Raw genomic sequence first — 24212 nt, forward strand, 5'->3', positions numbered from 1 at the left:
ACATGCCCAATATATTTTATTTTCACTAAAATATGTAAAAATGGATTTGCCAAACTCTTGTGAGGCCGAGGGTTTTTCCTTAACAGTGATCCTACTATTTTGAATTTTACGTGGTATTAACAATATAAAACAGACACTAGCAAAGCAAACCAGTCTTACAGAATCTTAGGTTTCATTTTTTTTCCTTTTTTATAGTTGTCTTGCCCACATCTAATCCAATAGCTTTCTTTTTAATGACTTGCTTTTATTAAGTCTTTCTAAAGCCTTCAGCTTAGTTTTTAATAGAAACAAGGTTTATCTTTTATACTCCTATTCCATCAGCTTTCATAATATTTAATTAAATTTCATAATTACAATAACAAGTCGACTGGCATAAACAGGTTTGGGAAGACACCACCTGACTCTGTCAGCTTGAAGCCCAGCTGGTGGGAACAAAGTGTGTGTGGCCCTGGAGATGGCCTGCCCGTGTCCTTGGGCATTCATCATCGTGCTGGACAGAGGGAACTCAGAGCAGTAGTTAATCCAGGAAGTCAGTCCAGTGGGAGCCAGTTTCAGAGCTCCTGCTGTGTTTTCTTGGGCCACACAACTTAGAGTTTTCAAATCAGGCAGGTCATTCGTCACAGTATGATAATAAACAGCAAATTAGGGCTCTGAGTAACCTCATTCGAAGCTGAAATGAAGCCCCCTAATGTATAACTGCATACTTAAAAAGTTATCTGTCTATACTTAGTCACCATATAGGATATGGCTAAACAAAGTATTCTTTTATAATTGTTACTGTACAGCTCGATTCGCTGAGATTCGTGGGCTAACTCCTTCTTTCCTGATCAGAAACGGAAAGGCAGTCGTCTTATTGAAGGAGTACATCAGTGGCAGGTGCATCGGGGTCTAGTGCTACTGGCCTGGCTGACTCAGTCCAGCCTCTTCATGACCAGATATTGGCCATTCTGCTGTTTCATGCCTTCCCGACTTCACGTGGCTAAGTCTCGGGGTGGGCGGGATTCTCTTTCATCAGTAGACTCTACAGTCAGCAGTATATGTTAAACTTAATTATATTGGGCTCCTGACACTGCAGTCGCTCTGATATCACACTGTTGTTACGTGTGTCATTATTTGGGAATATAGGTTGTAGACGATATCTGACTACACCACGTAAGCCCTGGCCTGGACACACCCAAGGTTAAATGACAGGAATAATAGAGTTAACATTTATTGTGTCTTTAGTTGGTGTCTTATACGGACTTCCTCCCTTAATGCTCTCAGGACCCCGAGGTGAAGCTGTCATTGCGATGAGTGCTTGTGATACGACCATAGCCTTCCTACAGGGACCCAAACCAGGCAGTAGGATAGCATTAGTATCAATAGGGTAATCTCCCTTTGAGTCCATATACGTGTTTTGTGCTTAGTTTTTATTTAGCTAGTCACCGTGATTGAAGTACCCGGGAAGTTTGTAAGTGGAGAAAACTGTTAAAGTTTCGATGTTGCCTGGAGCCAGCATGGCTTGTTGAGGAGGCGCTTTCCCAGCCATTGCCCTCCTCACTTTCTGTGGCTGTGCAGGACTTCTCCACTTTTGCACCGAGTGTGCAGTTGTCTGCGACGCAGGTGTTCCCTGAATCCCGTTCAGAGTGATGCACTTATGGAAAAGAGGGACCCACTGTCTCGGCAGTGGTGTTTGTTGCTCCATTGGTCAAGAGTGTTGATGGGCTAGTCTCTATGCCAGGCAGGGTGTCCCTCTCAAAGTGACTGGAGGTGCTGTGTAAGTGACAGGCCTCTCCCTACTGCCCAGGGGCCGGGAGAAACCGCCATTATCTGGTCTGAAGCTCGTCTAAATAGTTTCCCCGCTCCTAATGCTTGTATATCTAATTATTTTTCTGATAACGTTAAACCATCAGGTTTAATTGTTTGTACTGTTAATTCCTCGTCCTCCACCTCGCCTCACCCCGCCACACGCACGTTTGCACTTGCTCACGCACGTGTGTGGACGCACACACGCGCGCACACACACATCAGTTCCAGCAGCGTGCCGGGCCCCAGAACTATCTGTTGATCGCTGGATTTCAGTTGCTCTTGTAGGGTCTGGTTTTCTTCATAAGAGGGTGAGAGGTAAATAACCAGCCATCTTTAGCATCATTTCTTTAGAACGTATGCCTTAACTTCCTGTGCGCTTGGGAGTGACAGTTCAGCACTCTGGTCTAGTCTCCAGTTTACTATGGAGAGCTGGTCTCGAAGGTCGCGTTTGTTAGAGGAGGTCAGGTAGCTGTTGTGAAGTTTTAGTGGATTGTACTGTGTCGTGTATAGATCATCAGGGACACCGTCCAGCTAAGCTTGTTTGGGAAATCTGTGTATAGTTTGTTTTTTAATCCTCCTGTAAGTATTGCAGCATTAAAGTTGAGAAAAATTGGGTTGTCTTATAGTTCAGAGTTCTTTAAGGATAATTATGCTGTTCGGTGTTTTGATGTGGACAGTTTTATTTTTCAGGGAGGTGATAAGCCAGCAAGTCTGCTTCACTGAACCTCTGTGTTCTTGAACTTAACAGTTAATTTTGGCTAAGTTTAATAGGGAAAGATCTTATACATGTATAATAATTCATTGTTTCAATACCCTTGTTTTTTACTTTTTACTGAGATCACATAAACTGTCTTTGATTGGTTTGAAGGTATCTCTCTACTTAGGTAGTCCTTTCAGGGAGATTTTGGGCACTAAATACCTTCTTTAGTTAACCCAGAAGTGTGATTTGCTACCGTCTTTTTCTCAGGCTTCCAGGAGCAAGGAGGCCATTAGGTTTGAAGGTTTGCATGTTTGCTTCTTTGAAAATGGTCCTCTTCTTTCTCGGCTGTGATCTCCCGAATTTTAACACTGATCTAGACTCTGTAAGGCACTCAGGATACTGTATAACCTGAGCCATCTCAACTCGGAGCTGCACGGAAGTTGGTTAAAAGGGTATGTGCCTCAGCTGTTCCTCCCTCTGTTTTATTTTTAAATCAAGATAAACCGTAAGAGGCCACATTTGCGCAAACACTTGACTTTATTCAAGGTCGTCTTTTTAAGATCCAGTCATATAAAAACAGAATTTGTTGTTGCAATAAAACTGGTGATGAAGCGTTGCCCATTATGTCATTCTTTAGCCCCTTTGGAAAGTTCCATGTGAGAAATTTATTTTAGAATGTGATGCCAGGACTTGTTTTCTGGTAGCTACTGAATGGCTGCTCTCTGGTGATAGGTGTGCTGTACTGGTTTGCTTATTTTGTTGACTGTGTCTCCTGTTTTACGTCAGCTCCCACACCCACATTTGATTCTCAACTATACAACCTTCATTATTAACACATTGTTTCACTTGCGTCTTTGATTTCTAGTTCATCAGCATGATTTATATATTTCCTTTATAATTAATGACCTAAAAAAATTCTCTTTGGAAAAGATAATTAGCACACATAACACTTCTATCCAAATGCATCCCTGTCTTCCCAGGCTTTCTCCTCTGTTCTAGCTGCCTTTCTTTTCTTTCTTTCCTTTTCTTTCTTTCTAGTACGCTCCATGCCCAGCATGGAGCCCAGTGCAGGGCTTGAACTTGAGACCCCTGAGATCAAGACCCTGAGATAAGACGGTGCTGAGATCAAGAGTTGGAAGCTTAACTGACTGAGCCACCCTGGCGCCCCCTAGCTGCCTTTCTCGCTGTCGCCTGCTTCCACCTGGATGGCTGTCGTGTTGACAACTCAAAGCCCTGCACACAAATGCTGACTTAGTTTTTCCTCCCTAAACGAATCTCCCTCATCACTGCACTCTTGCTATAAATGCCACTGGTATCATCAGTCGCTTGGTTTTGAAGCGCTGCGGCCTCTTTGATGCCTCTCTGCCCTTGTTCTCCACCTCCGACCGTTGGGAGGGCCCCTTGACTCTACCTTCAGATTGCTGCTCACTTCCTGTTCTCTGTGTCCTGTTCCCAGTGCCGTCGCTGTAGGCCCCCATTGCCTCTTGCCCAAGTTTTAGACCAGGTGTCTTAGTCTCTCCATCTCTAGTCTGCCCTACTCAAAATCCAACCTCTTGCCTTTGCCAAATAAAATCCAACCTTGAAACCGTGTAAATTTATATCATAAATTTAATCCTGTAACAAATAGTTGAGAGTTCTGAGAAGCCAATGTTGAGACAGTATAGGCTTTTAAGTGGTTTGTTTGGGGCTTGGGGGTGATGTCTGGGACAGAAGAAAGGGGAAGAAGCAGAACTGAGCAGGGAAAGCCTTCAGTCCATGATGCAGATGTGACCCCTGAAAGGAAAGGAGCAGAACTGGACAAGGGAGCCTCAGACCACGATGCAGATCTAACAGAGTCATAGTCGACCCAGTGGCATGAAGAATAAGCTTAGAGGAGTCCCGTGTTGGACATTAGTGTGCAGGCCCTCTTAGCCGCAGCACGCTCAGTTTGTGCATGGGGGCTGCCCAGGAAGAAAGTGGCTGGATCGGAAAACTAGCAGATCCAAAGATGCTACAGCCAGAGACTTCAACTAATTGCATTTCTTGTGGCTAAATCGGTTGCAAGCCCTTTCTGGAAGGGAGACCCAAGTGTCGCACGTCCATGGCTGCCACATAAGCATGAGTGCCTGCATCGTGCTTGGCAAGGTGTGGGGCACTGGAATGGTAAACAGAAGAGACCACCCTGATGGAGGGTGAAGGACACTGACAATAAACAAGTCACACAAACTCTACATATGCTTATTATAAAAATTAGTAATACAGAAGTGGAGAAAGTAATCCCTCTCCTAATTCCAATAATTTGGTTTATAATCTTCTATATCTTACACACAAATTCTTATCCTATTTAGTATTAACAAGAGTGTTCTTCATGTTTTTAAAGTAGTTTTAAAAATCAAAAGTAGAGGCGCCCGAGGGGTTCAGTCAGGTGAGCATCTGACTCTCAGTTTCAGCTCAAGTCATGATCTCGTGGTCCTGAGACAGAGCTTCGAGGCGGGCTCTGTGCTCGGTGGGGAGCCTGCTGGAGATTCTCTCCCTCTGCCCTTCCCCTTGCTCACATGGGCCCATTCTCTCTCTAAAAATAAATAAATATAAAAAAATCAACAGGTACACATGGGGCACCTGGCTGGCTCAGCATGTAACCCTTGACCTAGGGGTTATGAGTTCACGCCCCACGATGGGCATAGAGCTTACTAGGAAAAAAAAGTACATATTTAGATCTTCATTCATTAAATAGTACTGATTAAGCATCTACTCTGTGCCAGCTGCTATGCCTGGCAGAGAACAAAAGCACATGCACCTGTCTTCATGGTGTTTAAAGTCTGCCATTGGTGATCTTGAGACAAATGAGAAACATTTGAGCATTATGAGAAATAATTGAGAATTATGAGAAATAATTCAACCATTATATTTTTTTCTGAATAGTTTTAAAAACCTGCAGTTTATCCCCCCCCCCTTTCTGGAGTCCATTTAGTTGGATGGCGAACCTCTGAATATATCCTCCATGCTTTTTTTTGTAATTTCAGTTTCTTTTTGTTTCTGTTCTGTATTTATCAATTTTGTCTCCTGGACAAGGGATTGGTATGCACCTCTCTGCATTCTGTTATCTAGGCCTTTCAGTTATTTCAGCAATTGTATATTTAATCCCCAGGATCTCAATATTTTAGTTTCTCTATAGTTATATTTGATAATAGCTTATCCTTTTTATATCCCACATTCCTCCATTGCTGTTCATTTGAAATCTCTTCTCCTCGGTTCTTTGATCTGTATCTTCTCGGTTGTATTTTCTGTTTTCTCATTTTCTCTCTCATGCCGTTATGGGTTTTCCTTAGTTGTCTGGCGATCTTGTTTATGAACAAAGGCCTGGGAGGATTGGTGTGGGCGGCAGGCTTCCCCTCAGCACTGTGCGTCCCTTTCCCCAGCAGGCCTCGCCGGCCGTGGACAGGCAGCACTGAGGGCTAGTGCCGACACAGTAGTGCGACCACAGACATGTCCCCGGGCCGTGAGAGGGCAGTGACCACAGCGCGGGATGGGACCCGCAGGGGTGCCCGCGTGGGGCAGACTTTGTCGTGCTCCGTTCCCGCGTGGAGCTGCCTTTCCTCGTCCACCTGCATGCATGCGTGTTGTGTTCTCTTCCTCTCTTGACCCCTGACCGGCTCCTGCCTCTCGTGGGCCTGCCCCCAGTGCTGCCCCAGGTCGCCCCGTGCCCTTGTTTCTGCACAGCGCTTCCGGCGACATGCCGGTTCCTAACCAGTCTGAGCCCGCCTTGCAGGCCAGGACCCCAGCCAAGGCAGGCTCCGTGAAGCTTCCACCATTGAATGAACGTTCGGTGCGGATGTGAAGTCTAAGATTTATTGAGTTGAGCGTGTCCCATACTTATAGCATCAGGGAGAGGCGACGAGGGCCCTCTGTGTGCATGACCTCGTGTTCCACGGCAGACCCTGAATAATATGTGGCAGCTCCTTTTCCTCTCTCTCTTCAGGAAATGAGACCACAAACAAGTCTGTGTGTGGTCATGGTGGTTTAGTAGAAATTAACCAGGACCACCAGCTGGTCCCCACAGGCCCAGAACACCCGTATGGAGACTGAATTTTACTATTGTAAACCGTATTAGACACGACTGATAGATGCCACAGTCAGTGAGTGACAGGTGAGGAGAAGCAGGATTTGCATAATCTGAGTATCTCCCCGAAGGTATTTATAAAGCGCAAGGAGAAATCTAGACACTGGCAGGCGCCACCTGAATGGAGTGAACCAAGGTCCATACCCTGAACCCCAGGAAATCATGCACTGGGCAGGTGACATCATTTCTGTGGCTCTCTTGCCCAGAGTACACACCCTCAGTGCAGTCACCTGAGACCAGCAGGCAGACCCCAGTGCACTGGGAAATACTCTGCGAAGGGGTCACGGTCATGAAAGATGAGCAAAGAGCGAGTAGCCGTCACAGACTGCAGGGCACTAAGGAGAAATGACTAAGTACACCGTGGAGGGCTGAACGGGATATCGGGACAAAAAAAGCACAGTGGAAACCCTGGTGGAATTTGGATAAAATCAGTTAATGGGATTGTACCAGTGTGAATTTCCTGGTTCTGATCATGGTAATTGTACCATATGGAGTCACAGGAGTCGCAGAAGGTGGTAGCATTGGAGGAGCCTGGGTCATGGAGCTATGGAAACTCCCTGTACCGTTTTTGCAGCTTTTCTCTAAGTATAAAGTAGTAAAGATGAAAAGAAAAAAAAAACAACGCACCTCAGGTGTAGTCCGTTACAGTAGCTAGCATAGGAACCGTCCACTTGGGCAGTGGGAGTGCTTCCCCAACTTCCTGTATCAAAGCGCATCAGAGTGACTGCCATGCTTACAGATCCCCATACGCTCTTCTCTTTGCTGAGTCAAGGGAAGAAGGGCTCTTGAGCTCTATTCTTTCAGTACAACTTGACGCAAAATAAAAGCCTGTCTCACCTGTCTTCCAAATGTGTACCTCCTTATAACTTTAGACACCCAGTGAACCCTTCATCCTGAGCTCCTAAATCAGGTGCTCGAGCAGTAGTCACATTTTCATATCAGTTCCTTTCCTGGGCTTCTCATGGAGCCCCTCCTCTATACATGGAGGCCATTCATCTGATCTTCAGGGCTGCAAGAGATCTTTTTTTTCTTTTAAGATTTTATTTATTATTTGAGAGAGAGAGCACGAGTGATGCGGCAGAGGGAGAGAGAGAGAATCCTTAAGCAGACTCGGTGTTGAGCAAGAAGCCTGACATGGGGCTCGATCTCACAACCCTGAGATCATGACCTGAGCTGAAATCAAGAGTCAGATGCTAACCGACAGAGCCACCCAGATGCATTCAAGTCAAATAGAAGCATTTGACGGCAGAGGAGCATCAGCAGAAGCGACATCTGCAACTGGGGTGGGCAGCCAGCAGGTCTGTGGGCTGTGCTATTTTTTGACACACACTGCATTGTCCCTGACCTCCGGAGCAGCAGTGAGTTCTCTCTTGACTGCATTTCTGGCCACCCCCAGGGACATTATTCCAGATCCTTCAAAAGCATTTTTAGATAAGAAGACCTCTTGCTGCAGTATCCCTGGTAAGGAGGGACAAAGGTTGTTTATAAAAAAGTTGATTTAGAGATGGGTGCTTCATTGTAATTTCTCTCATGTGGATGTTAAATACATTTTTTTCCCTAAGCTGGCATTTGAATTAGGGTTAACATTAAAAGTAAAGAGTTACACTAATATGCAGCCTTTTAAAGTTTTTTTATACTCACTGGCCATTTGCAAACAAATACATTTTTTTATACTTCAAAAAATCTTCCCATTATAGAAGTTACATATATTCATTACAGAAATATTAGTAATTATAGAAAATTAGAAAATTAATCTTGTGGGATTACTAGTGATTTTGTTTCATCTTTTGAACACATGCCTATTCATGTTTTCAGTAAGATAGGATCATTAGATACAGTATATAAATTTTTTCATGGTTCCATAATTGACTGTGCCATCATTTATTTAAAGTTTTCCAGGGACACCTGGGTGGCTCAGTCAGGTAAGCATCTGCTTTCAGCTCAGGTCAGGATCCCAGGGTCCTGGGATTGAGTCCCACATTGGGCTTCATGCTCTTCGGGGAGCCTGCTTCTTCCTCTGCCTGCCACTCCCCCTGCTTGTTCTTTTTCTCTCTGTCTGACAAATAAATAAATAAAATATTTTTAAAAAAAGTTAAAAAAAATTTTTCCAGCTGTTGCAAATTCAGGTTTTCCAGGTTTCATTATTATACATAATGTTTATATCAGATATCCCTAAGTTTTTGTTTTTGTTTTCCTCTTTGACCTCTTTGGCAGTTGGGCAAAACCTATGGAGTCACCTTAGAATAATTTTTTACTCAAATTAGAATGTTTTTAAGTGCACAAAATAAATATACAAAGCAACCCAAGCATGTTAAAATACAGTTGCAAAAGTGTTTGAAATTTTTTGACATACCAGTAAATATGTTTCTTCTTCTGTGTTAACAAAATGATCTAGTGAGTATCAGGCCTGAGAACTTCAAAGTAGCGATGAGCATGATTGACATTTGGATATGTCTGCAGCAGCTGTCCTATGACATGAAAATATCTGTGGTTTCTTTTGGTGTCAAAGTCACATGTACGTACAGCTAATAGTACTGTAGTTTGTTGCCTACATTTATCATTGACAGAAATGCCATATTTTGTTTAGAAGTTGATGAAAATAAAGCTATATATTTTTTTCATTCAAGTTTGTGGGCCCCCTAATTTCTATCCATAGACAGGATTAAAAACCTCTGGCCATACATAAATCTTGTTATGTAACTTTCCCCCCACATACCCAGTTATTTCCGTAAGGTAGAGTCCTGTAAGTCAAATGGTGTGAACTTTACAGGAACCCTGATTTTTACTGCCAGGTTGTGCTTAAGAAAGTGTAGACCGGAAAGGTCCGCCTAGTATGTTTAAGATTGTACAGTTGAACTTTTTCTTGCCTACTTGAATATTTATAGTTTATACTTTTGAACACTTACTGTAGGCCCCAAATATTTTTCTCTTTTAATCCCTAGTGAGCTTGAGTTTTAAAAAATATAATAGATAATGACCAATGAAATATAAAAATATATACTATATTATATTATAATATAAAATATTTAAAATATAAATATATTTTAAATATTATATATATTTATATAAAATATAAATATATAAATATAATTAAATATTTTAAAATATGAATATATGTTTAAAAATATTTAAAAATATAACAGATAATGACCAGTAAAAATTCCCCCATTTTGATTCTATTACTCTTTATTTTCCCTTTGTTTTAAATAGAGTTTTCTTTGTGTTTTCTTTTCCTTTAATCATTTCGATGCAATTTATTGATGTCAACAGAACTTCATATTGAGTCTACCTTGTATTGGCAAGTTACGGGGCTATTAAGGGCTGCTTAGTCACGTGCCCTTTTAAGCCCCACCACTTCGAGCAATTTTGGCAAGTAGACCACCCTACTTTTTGAGAATTACCTATGGAAAAAAAGAATTGGAACTTCAGAGCACTCTGTACTTTATAAATGTGCACAATTACTCTTATGCAACAATAATTATAAGTTTAGTGGAGTGCTGTGGGATAGAATTCTGGCATGTGGCCAGTCCTGTGTAAATGTCCCCATCCATTACTCTGACCTGCTTTTGATTATGATGCAAAGTCCTGGGCTATGCAGTTCTCATGGATCCTCCACCCTTATAATTAGGATGAGCCCTTTGGGGACCAGAGACTGAGAATATCTGAGTGGTGCACTTCTCGGAAAGAGCCATTCTTTAAAAAAGTTGGCTTCTTATTAACTCTACTTTGCCAAACCTGTGTTTCATTTTTTAAAAGCAGAATATGCTGCCGTTGCTTTCTTTCTGTTTTTTTTTTTAATTCTCCTAACTTTAGATCTGTCCTCTCTAAGCTAGTTATTAGTGTTATTAAGATGTAACAAGTAGCACAAAAGCAGAACATCTGAACAACTTGAACCCAACAGGCAGAGAGGAGCAGGTCTGCAGAAGCATGTGCTACACCGAGTGGCCTTCCCATGTCCCCCTGGATTCTCTGCCTGATAGAAACACAGAGGGTCCGAGTTCAGGTCCGTGGCGCTACCAGTGGCACGCTTGTAGCCCACCAAGTAGACTGTTCTGGGAAAATATAGCTTAAAATGGTGAAAATGGTGAAATAATTGTCGGTTGTTGCATTCTTTGACCTGCTGACACGTAGGGTGGCCCAAGTCTGTGTTCAGCACTCCTATCTGTAGTGTTCCCTTCTGCAGTGACTTGCGATGCCTTTTCTAGAGACGGTGGGAGGGTTTTTGCTTTTCCTCCTGCCTAGTCGATTAGGGTAACTGAGATGAGAATATGAACGTTTTTGTGACGTTAGCATGTATTGCCCAGATGCTTTCTGAAATGGCTGGTCTCAGTTCACAATGCCACAGCAGAGTGGGAGTGTGACCGCTCCACCGAGCACCGGTGCTCACTTGAGAAATGGGGATGCTGGTTTGTGAGGTGTGAGATAGTAGCTACATTTCATTTCTTTCTCTTTCTCTGTTTTGTGTTTATCATGTCTGTTCTCCCTATTTAAATTTCTCAACAATTGTAAGGAAATACTTTAACTTTTCAAATTATTTATAAAAAAATGTATTTTTGTTCTTAATTCTGCACAGTGCAGATTATGCTGGTCTCCCTAGAGAAATGTACAACTGAAGTGTTAGTACGGAGTCTGCAAATACCATGAAGACCAACGCAAACCATCCAAAATTGCTGGTTGAACCCTGTAACTCCTGTGATTGTATTTTCCCTTCCCCTTTTACAGATAAAATACTAGGCTTATCTTTCTTTTTCTTTTTTTTTTCTTTTTTCTTTTCTTTTCTTTCCTTTTTTTTTTTTTTTTTTTGCCTTATACACAGTTCATAACCAGTGATGTGCCAGTACTTGATCTAATTACTTGGAGCTTTGAGCTACTTACTACTTCCCCTTGATCAGAATGTGAAATTATTATTATAAAGATGTCAACCAAAAATATAGTTATTTATGCAGAATGTTCTAGTGATGGCAGAACTACTCATTGGCATTCTTGGTATCCTCCTTGTTAAAACTCAGGAACCAGAACTAAACTTCAGGCTAGACGTTTGTTTAGGTGTTAAATATGGAAAATGAAGGTGGGGGGGCACCAACTATAGATGGATAAAACGTTAATATCTCTCCCTTTTAACACAAGGGAGCCTTGACTTACAGCACATCAAGGCATAAAGGTTTTGTTTTGATACAAGTGCTTTATTTTTTAAAAATCTGATTTTAGATATTTTCAGAGATTTCTGATTAAGATGCTTTTAAATAATCTAAACCTTTTCTGGGGATACTAAACCAATCGAAACTCCGGTTTTTTTGCACAAAATGTAGAAATTGCCCTTCTGGCTACTTAAGCAATTTGAGCCCAATAAAGCTTTCTTTATGCATGATCTGGTTAGTTAATCCCTTTCGGCATCAAATTTTATTGGACTTTTTTGTATTCATAAATACAATTTCAGAAATTTCTGGGAAGATGATGTTAACATAAAATGGCTAAAAAAATGAGCTTTGAAATCAGTGGTTAAAATCCTGTGTTTGAAATCTGGTACCGCTATTTGCTGGTTGTGGCTGGGCGGCAACTTATTCTCTCTAAATCATAGCTGCCACATCTGTAGAAAAGGAGAAATACCTATATTTTCATGGTGGACATGAATATTAGATAGAATGCTTGGCGAAGTGCCTCACTTCCCTGCATTATATCATTCTGATAGAGTGTTTGCAGTAGTGGGTTTTGGCATTCCAGCATGCTGGCGCTAGAATGTCGTTAGTTTTGGTGGCGTGATACCTGTATTTCAACTCCTCATCAGTCAATTTATCCACCCTACTTGAATATCCAATTCCTCTTCCCTTCCCCTCTTCTCCCTCAGACTTCATCATCCTGATTTCTCTCATCACAGGCTTCCAGCCTTTCTGTAACCCTCATCTTCTGCAACTCCCCCTTGTTCCCCTTTTCCCCCTTCCATTCCTGTAAAAGACTAAGCTGATTTGTGGGTCTGGCTGGAGGAGCTCTCTGCAATTGATGGATAACTCCGCTAGCAAAGCCTGCAGGTAGATGGCTGCCCGGAGGAAGGTTCTGAGTCCACTGAGCTTGAAGGACAGGCAGAGGCAAGACTGGCCAGAAGGACCAGATAGGTGATACCCCTCAAAGGCTGGTATTTTGGTTTAAAAAAAAAAAAAAATCAGTCCTTATGTTTTGAGATCAAAGTTTAAGGACTCAGAAATTCAATTTAAGGTGATAGACCGAACCAATGTCCATCTGCCAGAGAGTGACACGCTGCATTAGGATTTTGAACTGAATAAAGTTATGTTCGTGTAGAGTGGGTATGTTTCTAGACCTCTGTAATCCTCGGGAGCAGGAAACAGGGACAGTGCACCCCAAAACAAGGCTTTTATTGTGAGAATAATTCTCACTCAGGTGTAAAGACGTTTTGAACAGTGTCTGATCATGATAGTATTGAAGTTAACACCAGAAACCAGACCAGGATTTCCATCTACCCCGATGAAACTGAAATAGATCAACAAATGGAAGTGCTTTCTTGGAAACAATAGCTAGAGCTCTTTTTCAAGGAAAAAAAAAATCGAGGTTTCTGCACAGATACACATGGAAGTTTAAAAAGCTCTTCCTAGAGTCACCAAACCAGAGGTGGGATTGAAGATAGAGTCTGAAGAAAGTATTAGAAATTAGTTATAATTGTCTCATGAACATTCCCCCAACTCATAAATGTACTTCTTTAGTAGCTGTGAAAAACTGCAAAAAAAATATGGTCAGGATTTGATGATGACACGCAGAAAGCTTTTAAATGATCTTTAACGGACTGAGCCACCCAGATTTTTTCTGTCTTGTGAACATTCTTCAGTTTTATGTAGGGTTTAGTTTCTTTTCGGAATAACACTATTTTAATCTTATCTGCCAATTTATACTAAAGTGGTAATGTTTAATATTTATATTTTTATGAATTTATATTTTTGTGTCCTAATATTTCTAAATTTTTTTATTTGAAATACATGAACTATTTGACTTCAATAATTTGTCTTTTTATGAATTCTTACTTTAAAACAAAGTATTGGAATTAATGCACTTTGATTTAGGTCCAGTGTTGTCACTTTTTAGAGGATGTCTCGATAGCATTTCAGTTGAGACCTGCAGAGTGAGGGGACTTAAATAAAGTAGAGCTGTGGGAATAATGTTCTAGGCAGTCTTTTAGGTGAGAAAGGGCATAGTGAAGTTTGAGCAACTGAGAAAAATTCAGAAGAGTGGGTTTGGAAGGATGATGGAGTCATCTGACTTGGAACTGGAGTGATAGGCTCACGACAGGCTCAGAGGGCCGTTGGGAAGGCATGGAAAGTATGCAAGGACCCTTGGGAAGCCAGAGCATTAAAACTTCATAGTGATGGTCAGATCTGCATTTTAGAAGGATCGTCTGGCTACTATGTGAACGATTTGGGTAAAAGCAAACCAGTCAGAAGACCTGCAGACATCCAGGGAGATGATGATGAGGGTAAGTCAGTGGCAGTGGGGTGGGAAAGAAGGTAGGTAGATTTGAGAGCTGTTTAGGAGCTGGAATTCCCTGGGAATCTGCCATGAGCAGCTGGGTGAACGTGGTAGCAGTTGTTGAAATTGGGGCTGCAGAGAGCTGTGCAGGTTTCTGTGGATGGTAATGAGTTCATGTTGGCAGTTGCTCACGGACAGAGTTCCATCGATGAGGATGGGGGGAGTGAGACATCTATAGTGGGCACCCAGACTTTGAGGTGACAGTAGAAGTTCTTTCTGAGCGTGGGTGGAATATTCGCAATGGGAAGAGGAAGGGCAGAGTAAGAACAGCCAGTGAGGCAGAAGGACAGTGTGCAGAAGTGTGGTCCACAGAAGCCAGGAGGAAAATGTGTTTCTAGAGAAAATGATTATCTGTGCCAGATGTTACAGAGAATTGGAGCATGAGAAGGACCCATAGTATCTATTTGTTGTCACTTGAAAGCTGTTATTGAGGGTTGCCTAGGTGGCTCAGTCAGTTAAGCATCTGCCTTTGGCTCAGGTCATGATCCCAGGGTCCTGGGATCGAGTCCCGCGTCGGGCTCCCTGCTCATCGGGGAGTCTGCTTCTCCTCCTGCCTACTGCTCCCCCTGCTTGTGCTCTCTCTGTCAAATAAATAAACAAAAATCTTTAAAAAAGAAAAGAAAGAGAGGAAAGACAGAAAGCTGTCCTTGGTGGCTGTGCAATGAGAGTCAGATTGTAGTAATTCTAAGGTGAGGAGCTAGGCAGCCCTTTCCGGAAGTTGCCAGTAGAAGCAGAGACAGAGGAGAGAACCCAAAGGGTGAATAAGGAGTCGAGGACAAGTTTTACATGTAAAGATAATGGAGACATGAGCCTGAGTCAGTGGTGATGGGAATGAGGAAGTAGAGAGGGAGACACTGAAGTTGAAGAGGGGAATCAAGGAAGGCATCGGAGTCCCAGGGAAGGTGGAATGAGTGGAGGCCAGAATTGGGGGGGAGATGGTTTTGGGATTGGGAAGAAAAGGAAGCGAAAGTCTGGATCCAGGTCAGTTTGTGTGTATGATGGTGGATAGTGAGGATGCTTGCTTCTGACGTGGCTTCTTTATCTTCCTTGTGGTGTGGACAGTGTTGTCATTTGCCGAGACCAAGGAGAAGGTGGGTGGGGGAGGTGGAACGAGAACAAAGGACCTTTGCAGTATCTGCTCCGGAGAAGGGGAGCTCAGGTCATGAGCTTGAGGGCGGCTGAGGTCCCTGGCCGTGAACCCAGGGCAGCCCTGAACGTCTCCAGCAGCGGAGACTGGCGAGCTCACCTGCCCTTCCTGAGGCCTGTGGGGAGTGGGGGAGGACTTCGTAGACTTTTTGGAGAGTGGGATTTCAGTCGGGTCCACAAAGTGCAAAGAACAGCGTGTAGCGCACGGGGCTCTCACTCCTCTCTGACACACGTCGTTCTGTGCTGCGGTAAGAAAACATTCTCTGAGTCGCTCAGGTGCTCCTTCAGTAAATGGCCCCAGCCCGCTGGCCTGTTTTTCTCTAAGTTCTCATCCACTTTGTCATACGATTTCTGTCTCCTGCCTTTGTTTTCTTCCATGTTGTCCGTTGTTCTGTCACATCGCTGTCTGCATGCAAGTCTGTGTCCGCCCTACACTCTGGACTTTGTCAACAGCTGGAATTCTCTCACCTCTGAACTAAAGCCGTGAGCTTGAAGAGCAGACAACCAGGCTTTATTCAAATGATATGCAAAGTAAGCGTGAACAGCCTGTGAGTGTGATGATTCTCACGTGCTGTGCTCTAGAGTGTCCATGAGTGTTTGGACACGAATTGCGTGACGTCTGTTGGGTTGCTTCTCAGTTGTCCCATCTATGAGACGGTGGTTGCCTATATTCCCCTGGCGGTTTTTTCATTTTGAATTTCCATGGATTATGATAAGGTTCTCGAGAGCCCTCACTGAATGATTATGTAATCACTCTTTAGTATTGCAAAGTATCTTCATCTGCATTACCTAAATTTTAAAACCACCTGATTAGGCATTTTATGCCGTTATTTCTTCTTATTCTCATGGATTTTCAAATGCTTTTATATCTTATTTGGGAACAACATGTATTATCAAATTCATGCATTTTGTATGAGGATAACTTACCACGTCATGACTCCGTCGTCTAGCCATGTCACATGTAAATGAGCTAGGACAATGTAAAGTATTGTGGAGGTTTGAAAAATAAGTTATCTACTTTAGCTTTTCATATATTTCTGTGTTTTATGGACTTCCTCATCTGTGAGCATCTCACGCATGTATCAACAATTTTAATTTTTTTAAAGAAGTGTATACTTAGTGTATAGTGAATATCATTTTTTTTTTTTTCTGTAAATTAGTTGAATTTTGATCCTGACTTTCCATCGGGTGAAGAGGAAGGAATTCAACACCAGTCATTTGGAGACTTTCCCCCACCCCCCCAGGTTGTGCTAAGGTTTGGGGTCTTGTGCAGTGCTAGCATGTTGAGGAAAGGGCCCAGAATCATCAGTCATCTGGCCACACTGCTTACCCAGGGGAGACCTCTTCTTCCAGCCTAAACGTGCCCTTCCTGGCTTTGCAGGATGCCTCTAATGCTTAGTGAATGGGAACCATTGGTGAGGCCCAGAGGCCTGGGCCTTGGCTTCTGTCTTCTAAGGGTTCTTAGAAGCTTTTTCCTCCGTAGACCCTACTCTTGCTGGGAGAAAGTGTGGCTCAGTGACTCACAGACCTTTCTCCTCTCTCCAGTTCTGGGAAGTCCTTCTATGCTCCTTTCTTTCCTTTTTTTTTCTTTTCCTTTCTCTCTTCCTTCTTTCCTTCCTCCCTCCCTTCCTCCCTCCCTCCCTCCCTCCCTCTCTCTCTCTCTCTCTCTCTCTCTCTCTTTCTTTCTTTCTTTCTTTCTTTCTTTCTTTCTTTCTTTCTTTCTTTCTTTCTAGATATTTATTTATTTGAGAGAGAGCACAAGTTGGGGGCAGGGGAGAGGGAGAAATAGACTCCCTGCTGAGCAGGGAGCCGAGAATGCAGGGCTTGATCCCAGGACCCAGAGATCATGACCTGATGCTTAATCAACTGAACCACCCCGGTGCCCCCTGGGAAGTCTTTTTTAATCTGGGGGAAAGCCCTCAATCCTCAGACTCTATTCTCAACAGGTGTAGGGCTGTTTTCTACTTTTTGTTTTTTAATAAAAGCTAAGAGGTGCTGGCACAAACCTTCCCTTAGGCAAGGAAGCCCACACAATGTAGCCTATTTAAATGGTAGAATATAGAGACAGAACACAAATCTCTTTAAAACAAAACAAAACAAAACCACTCAACAAGCCACCTCTGTTCAGTGTTACCTCCTCTGAGACCACAAATTTGTGTGGCTTAGTCTTCATTTTATAACTCACTGAGGAATATTTGCTAAATGTGTTTACATTTTATTGACATAACTTCTGAGTGATCTAAATATCAAGCAGACTATAACATTTTTAAAGTGTTGTGTAAATGTTCTAATTTTGTTTTGTCTTATTTTACCTAAGAACACTGGAACTATTTTGGGGCTGATGAGAATCTTGGTCCGGTGGCTGTGAGCATTCGAAGGGAAAAACCAGAAGAAACGAAGGAAAATGGATCTCCGTACAACTACCGAATAATTTTTAGAACCAGTGAGGTAAGTTGCACACCAGAAAGATTGAGGCTTGAGTGGAGTGAGGAGTCTCAGTAGCAAAGCAATTAAATGTAATCGCACATAGCTACAGACGTCTTAGATGAACAAAGCCCCTTTCATTGGTTCTGCTGCTGATGGGGGTGGACATCGTGGTTAGATTTGGACCCTTCCTTTCCATCGACCCCTGGGTAGAGGCAATAAATGAATGGGAGTTTTGATTCGGAGAAAGATACATCAGTTAAGTGTGGTTCGAGGAAACTGGAGTCCTCAAGATTCCAAAGTGGATATTGCATATCCCGCTGGGGTGGCCGGGAAGCACTGGGCCAGCGGACTCCAGATGAGAGAGGGTCACCCAAGAGTTAGCTCGCTCTTCCAAACTGTTGCTGAGGACAGTTCTTAACCCAAGAAGAGGGAAAGAGACTTTTCATCTTCCACTTCCTCTTGGCTCTTCCCTGGGCCTGTTCCCTGGCTGTCAGGAGACTCAGAGTGACCCGGCCGACCCGAGGCTCCTCACTGTGCATGAGACCGGCTCTTGGGGCTCTTTAGAGCTCAAAGCACACATAATATATGAGTTTTTATTTTAAAATGAAACTCAGCTCGGAAAGGAAAAGGAAAATAAAATAGCCAACACAGCAGTTTTTGTTGGTGGTGGTGGTGTTGTTATAAACTCATGAACAAGTTTGGGACAGTGAGGTTTCTCCTTTGTTTTCTTTCTAAACATGTGTGCCGTTGTGCCAGTTACGAATTTATTATTGCCTTTCTGCGCCAGATTCACTTCAGGATTGTTGTTGTGCATTAATGCCTAATATCCCCCTGAGGTATCTGAAAAATAATGGTTTTGAAACCAGTTTAAATAGGACGTTTACTTCATATCCCCCGTTGACTACAAGGCAGGTTCCAGGGGTTGGCTTCACTTAGTAATCGTTCCTCAGCTTGAACTCCGGGGAAATTAAAAATAGGGTTTTTAAAGGCATGACTTCAATATCTAACGGGTTGTATGTAGTGGCCAGAGAGAATTGAAGAGCTCCCGTGCTCTAGTGTGCTTTCTCTCCACACCAGAGCTAATCAGTAAGCAGGATAAATGTGTTTGTGGAACATGAAAAGCACAGAGAACACACTGTTTTTGAAGTTGGACACAGGTAGTTGCCCCTCTCTGGCTTCTTGGATTCCTGTCAGCCTGTTTATTACTTGACTTCTGGGGTTTTTGTCCTCCTGTTCTCACCTGTTTCCCCTCCCACAGCCACACCGGTTCCTACCACCCGTCTCACCAGAGGTCAGAGTTTTCTAAGTGAGGGATTTCCTCCCCAGCTCCTGTTACCAGTCTCCATGACTGTCCCCTCCAGCTCGCTTTGCAGCTCTTCCCCATCTGCTCCCAGCGTCTCTCCTCTCTCTCCGGCGTTAACTCCGGCTGTCTTAAGTGACCGGGATCCCTCCGCCATGGTTGGTGGCTCTGCCTTTCCCACCTCTGGCCTTTCGTCCCTTGCTACCTGGACCCAAAGTGTTCACCCTGCACCCCCCCCCCGCCCCCCACTTCTCTGGTGTGACAGTTCGGTCCTTTTTCTGCTAGCCCATCCGATGGTCCCTTGGGTCCTGGCCTTAGCCTTTGACTGGAACATCCACGTCAGATGTTGTCTATGGTTCAAGACACCGTCATCACTTTTATGTTCATATTAATGTTTAAGTGACAGCTCTGTGACTGAAGTTGTATAGGCCAGAAACTTAAAGTCACACTGGACTCCTCTCTCTTCCTTGCCTCCTAACCTCCAGTCTGGTCTGTCAGCAAAACTGTCTGCAAAAAAGTTGACTCTGTCTTCAAAATATGCCCAGAATTCAACCTCTTCTTTCATCCCACCACCTCGGCCTGGGCCAGGGCCAGGCCACCATCATCTTTCTCTGAGAACCCTTCTTCCTGCTCTACCCATAAGCCCCGCAGGGATCCTTTAGAAATGTAATCCAGATCTGTCATTCCTCAGTGCAAAATCCTTTAGGTTTCCCTTGTCCTGAGTAAAAGCCAGTCAGTGTCCTTGCTGATTTAGGACACCATCCACTCTGGCTTCCTTCCCCTTGGGGCCACCTTGAAGCCTCTGCCTCAGGGCTCGGCTACTCCCTATTCCTCTGTCCTGCCTTGTTCTTCCCGTGGCATCCTCCTGGCTGCAGCTCTCTCATTTCTGCTGACCTTTATGCATAAATCACAGGGGCCTTCCTTGGCCAGTGGATCTAAAATTTCTACTCCCACACATCCCATCTCACGTCTAATGCTAGGCTTTGTTTTTTCATGAACACTTAATACTACCTCATGTGCTGTACTTTTTATTTTGTGTGTTTTCTGTCTCTGGCACTGGAATTTAAGCCCTAGGTGGGTGGGGACTGTTGTCTGAGTTGTTCGGGACTGACTACACATCTTAATGCCTAGAATCGTACGTCTGCTCGCCCTTCCTCTCCTCTCTAATGTGTATGTAATGAAGTGTCCCTAGCTTTCGTGTAACTTTTTCCTTTCTAATCAAAGTCATCCTTAAATGTGGTTTAACTGTAATATCTTAATGAGGTTTTTCACAAAAATTAACTAACAAAAGTCCTTTGACAGAAAACATCTCTAGATGTTCGTCCCTCTCCTGACAGGCACTTCACTCTTACCTCTTTCATTTCAGTAGAAGTCATCAGTGCACAACATAAACAGAAAAACATATTTGTAAGCCTGACAGTTCATGAACAAAACCTTACAGAATGTGAGTGTTTTTAAGCAAAGGTGCACAGGGACTTATAAGGATTCTTGTCTTGTTTCTGGAAATCATTGACAAAAATATCAGCAATGCTAGTGATCCAGATAGAAAAATGAGTCCTTTTTCTCCTCTGGTTGGCTTCCTTGGGGTGAGCTGCTGTCTTTCTGTGGTGCACGATTAGCATTCCTGGGCGGACTTCCAGCCTCTGTAGCTTCCTGTGTCCAGGCACAGGTTACTCACGGAAGGAGGAACGCAGTACCTGGGCGGTTCAGCAGTTTCCCAGGATTTAAAACACAAAAGAAAGCCCCAGAAACCATTTCTGTCAAATTTGGTATTAAATCATAGGAAAAATGATGTTTTTTACACAAGTGTTATTCGAAAACAAATTATTTATAAATGAAAGAAAAGATACTAATTAAACGAATAGTACCTTGTTCTCGTAGTGAGAGCAAGATGTTGATAAATTTTGCTTTTCCTACCCTCCTTCTCTTCACCATCAGTTGGCAAATGTTACAGATTTGACTTCCCTGGTGATTGTTCCTTTGGTTTCCATTTCCCTGCTAACCGTCTGTCATGCCCCCGTTGCCTGATTTCCGAGACTCTCACAGCTTCCTTCTGACGGTGCTGTCCGCCCGCGGCTTCTTCCTCTTGCAGTTCGCCTTAGGGTACACGTCCTGTTCCCCATTCAGACAAGGTCTGAGGCTGCCTGTTGGAGCCTGGCGGGGTGCACGCCCTCGGGTGCACACTGCTGCTCCGCGCCCCCCAGCTTCCCCACCCACGTCCAGCTGGGCCAGAGCGGTGGCTCTTGCGCCCCACATCCTCCTCTTCCTTGTCTCAGTACCTTCGCTCTCTGACATGCTCTTCTGCAGAGTGCTCCCGCGATTTCCTGGCCCCTTTTTAGTGCCATGCCTTCCGTGAGGGCCTGTTCTTATGCACTGAGCCACAACGCCCCATATTCTGCCTTTGGACCCTCTTAGGACCTGAACTGGTTACACTTTTCTTAGTAAATACAGCCTTCCGAGTTGCCGTTGTGTGTTTCTTCCTCTCACGCTCGTACACCGCACCCCTGGCCGTCAGCACGCGCACCCTCCTCTGTCCGCTCTCGCCGCACCTGCTGCAGTCCCGTGCCTCGTGACCTGCCAGCTTCATGGGAAGGTGTTCAGTGTGATGGGGTTTTTTCTTAGGTCATCATACAATGTTTACGTTTAGTAACAGCTTTGCCATGTGGCACTTTTTGGGAATTAAGACTGCTCTAGGCTTCGTATTTACTCCAGCAAATCATCATTACATAGAGACATTTCTTTGGTTATGTTTATATTTCATAATAATGGAAAGTGTTCTAAGAAATAAGGGGAAATCTAGAGTGATTTCCGGTGCTGTTGACCATGCTGCCATACCAGCTACAGTCCTGGTCTTACTGTCATAGCATTTGGGGATATAAATAGTTCATGGTTGGCAGCAAGATGTTATGAAATTTAAACCTTTATCCTTTCCCTTATCTCTTATAATAAAATAATGTAATAAAATTTTGTAATAAAATCATGTAATGTAAAATAATTGTGTCATAAAATAATGTAATGTAAAATTTAAAAAAGGTATAATGTCTAAATCCTGAGCATTTATGCTTCAGATAGTTCTCTGGGATAGCTTAATTTGGTTAGTGGCATTTTACAGCCATATAAAGGCCCTGATCTTACCAAGCTCTTTAAGGAAATGCCTTATTTGGTTTTTAAGTAGGTGTCCTTGGAAGGCTTGATAATGAGTTCCTTTGGACTTGCCAGGGTCTTGGAAGCCTTGGCTTCTTTTCGTATATAGAGTTCTTCCATCACTCCCCTCATTCTTTCTCCCTCACCGGCTTCTCCTTCAGAATTCGTTCCCTGCTCCTCAGCAGCGCCTTAACCTAGGCCTCAGTGCATTCGATGTATTTACGCCCCTCCCACAGCGAGAACCGTCATCGGAGCACATGTCTGTCTTTCAGCTCATGACCCTGAGAGGCTCAGTCCTGGAGGATGCCGTTCCCTCAACGGCAAAGCACTCGACAGCCAGAGGACTGCCCCTGAAAGAAGTGCTGGAGCACGTGATTCCTGAGCTCAACGTCCAGTGCCTGAGGTTGGCCTTCAACACGCCCAAGGTCACAGAGCAACTCATGAAACTGGATGAACAAGGGGTGAGTTTGGCTTCTGGGGGAAGACATTCTTGCTGCTCAGATTAACTGCTAGGTTTCTAGAATACAGACCTTCATATTTCTTTTTTGACAGGGAAAACTGATACCATTTATCTTAAAGTATGGTCTGTTTGCCATTACTCATTTTCTTTCTTCTTAGCTCTCTGAACCTTTCTCATCTGATGAAATTTTCTATGTCTGAATTGATAGATACAGTTCTTAAATTGAGTTCAACTCTTTCAGTATAAAATCTTCCATAAATGCAGTGAATTTTTCAGATACTGTAGGAGTAAGTAGTAGTAATCAGAGCCTCTGTTTTAAGTGCCTTAAATATGTTACCCCTTTTACTCTCCCAGCCCTACGAGAATGGCACCGTTATTATCCCCATTTTAGAGATGAGGACCCTGAGGCACAGGGAGATTGAGTAGTAAGCCCAGGTTCACACAGTTTAATAAGTTTGAAGCCTGTGCTGTTAGCCACTATACCACGCTCTTCTTAAACACTTCAGTTTTCAAAAGTCTGTTTATACCACCAAAGATGTAGTCTAGCCAAGATTTCTAAATACAAGATTTTAAAAATTTGTGTCCTAATTAGTCACAAAAGGAAATGCTCAAGATTTTCTCACTTCCATTCTTCCTGTACCTTAATGTGTGGCCATTTGGTCAAGATGCAGATGGTTGATAAGATAATCCATACAGAGACAGCAAAAGGGTAGAGAATGACAGGTTATGCTCTGGAAGATCCACTAACCGGAGATGTGCCCACATTCTGCTTGTAAGAATTCGAGCATCTGGGCTAGTTGTGTTAGATGCTGTATTTATACACTCTCACTCTCTCTGAGCAGCTTTGAACATTTCAGCCATATTACATCCTGGCAATATGACTAATAATAGCTTTACTCTTGCATTTAAAGAAAAATTCCTCCAAACATAAAATTGGTCCACTTATTGAATGCCATTTTATGAACAAATTTTGATGGCATCTCCTTAATTAACCAAAAATTCCAACATTCTTAAAATGAATAGGAGTTTTAAAAAAAAATCCATTTTAAGGTATATTCTTTTAATTCAGCCAGTAGGGATATATGAGGAACCAATGGCTGGACACAACTTTTCTAATCTTTGCTCTCTCTGTCCATTCATTTTACTTATCAGCCCAGCTGATGTCTGTTCTGTACATAGATTTCAAGTAGGCTTTGTGTGTCTGTGTTTGTAACATGCAAATCGGGCACACTTGGAATGCTTCAGAACACCGCTGAGGCTTAACTGTTTGGGGGCTGTTTTCCCGTAAATGTTCTGAGCATGCAGTCTAACAGAGGAGGAATAGAAAAATGAGGATTAGGTTCAACTTTATGGATTCAGTCTTTTCAGTTACTCTGCTTTTCAAGGAGAATCATATTTCAGCACTGTTAATGTAATCACAAATTGAACATTCTAAATCCTACATGAGAACAAGTTATTTTATAGAAGAAAAGGTGGGGGGTTTTTTTGTTGGTTTTTTTGTTTTTTGTTTTTTGTTTTTTTTGGGTTTTTTTTGCCATTTTCCCCTTTGTTGTACCCATACTCCTAAAAACTAGGTGCCCTAACTGTAGACATCTTGTGTGGTCTCTGGCCCATTTTC

At 43.1% G+C, this 24212-nt stretch overlaps 1 protein-coding gene across 8 annotated transcripts in view; it reads left to right on the forward strand.

Moving 5' to 3' along the window:
* The window catches only part of SIPA1L1 (signal induced proliferation associated 1 like 1), a 371151-nt gene that overhangs the window by 241764 nt on the left and 105175 nt on the right, over positions 1-24212 (forward strand). For all 8 annotated transcript variants that reach the window (XM_087856075.1, XM_045807903.2, XM_045807913.2 and 5 more), the window contains 2 exons: positions 17581-17711; positions 22407-22595. In XM_087856075.1, coding sequence (XP_087712201.1) covers positions 17581-17711; positions 22407-22595 — 320 coding nt within the window. The remainder of the gene's footprint in view (positions 1-17580; positions 17712-22406; positions 22596-24212) is intronic.

This window comes from Ursus americanus, chromosome 26 (genome assembly GCF_024610735.1).
Source record: "Ursus americanus isolate L20-20 chromosome 26, mUrsAme1.1.p, whole genome shotgun sequence".
Lineage (NCBI taxonomy): Eukaryota > Metazoa > Chordata > Mammalia > Carnivora > Ursidae > Ursus > Ursus americanus.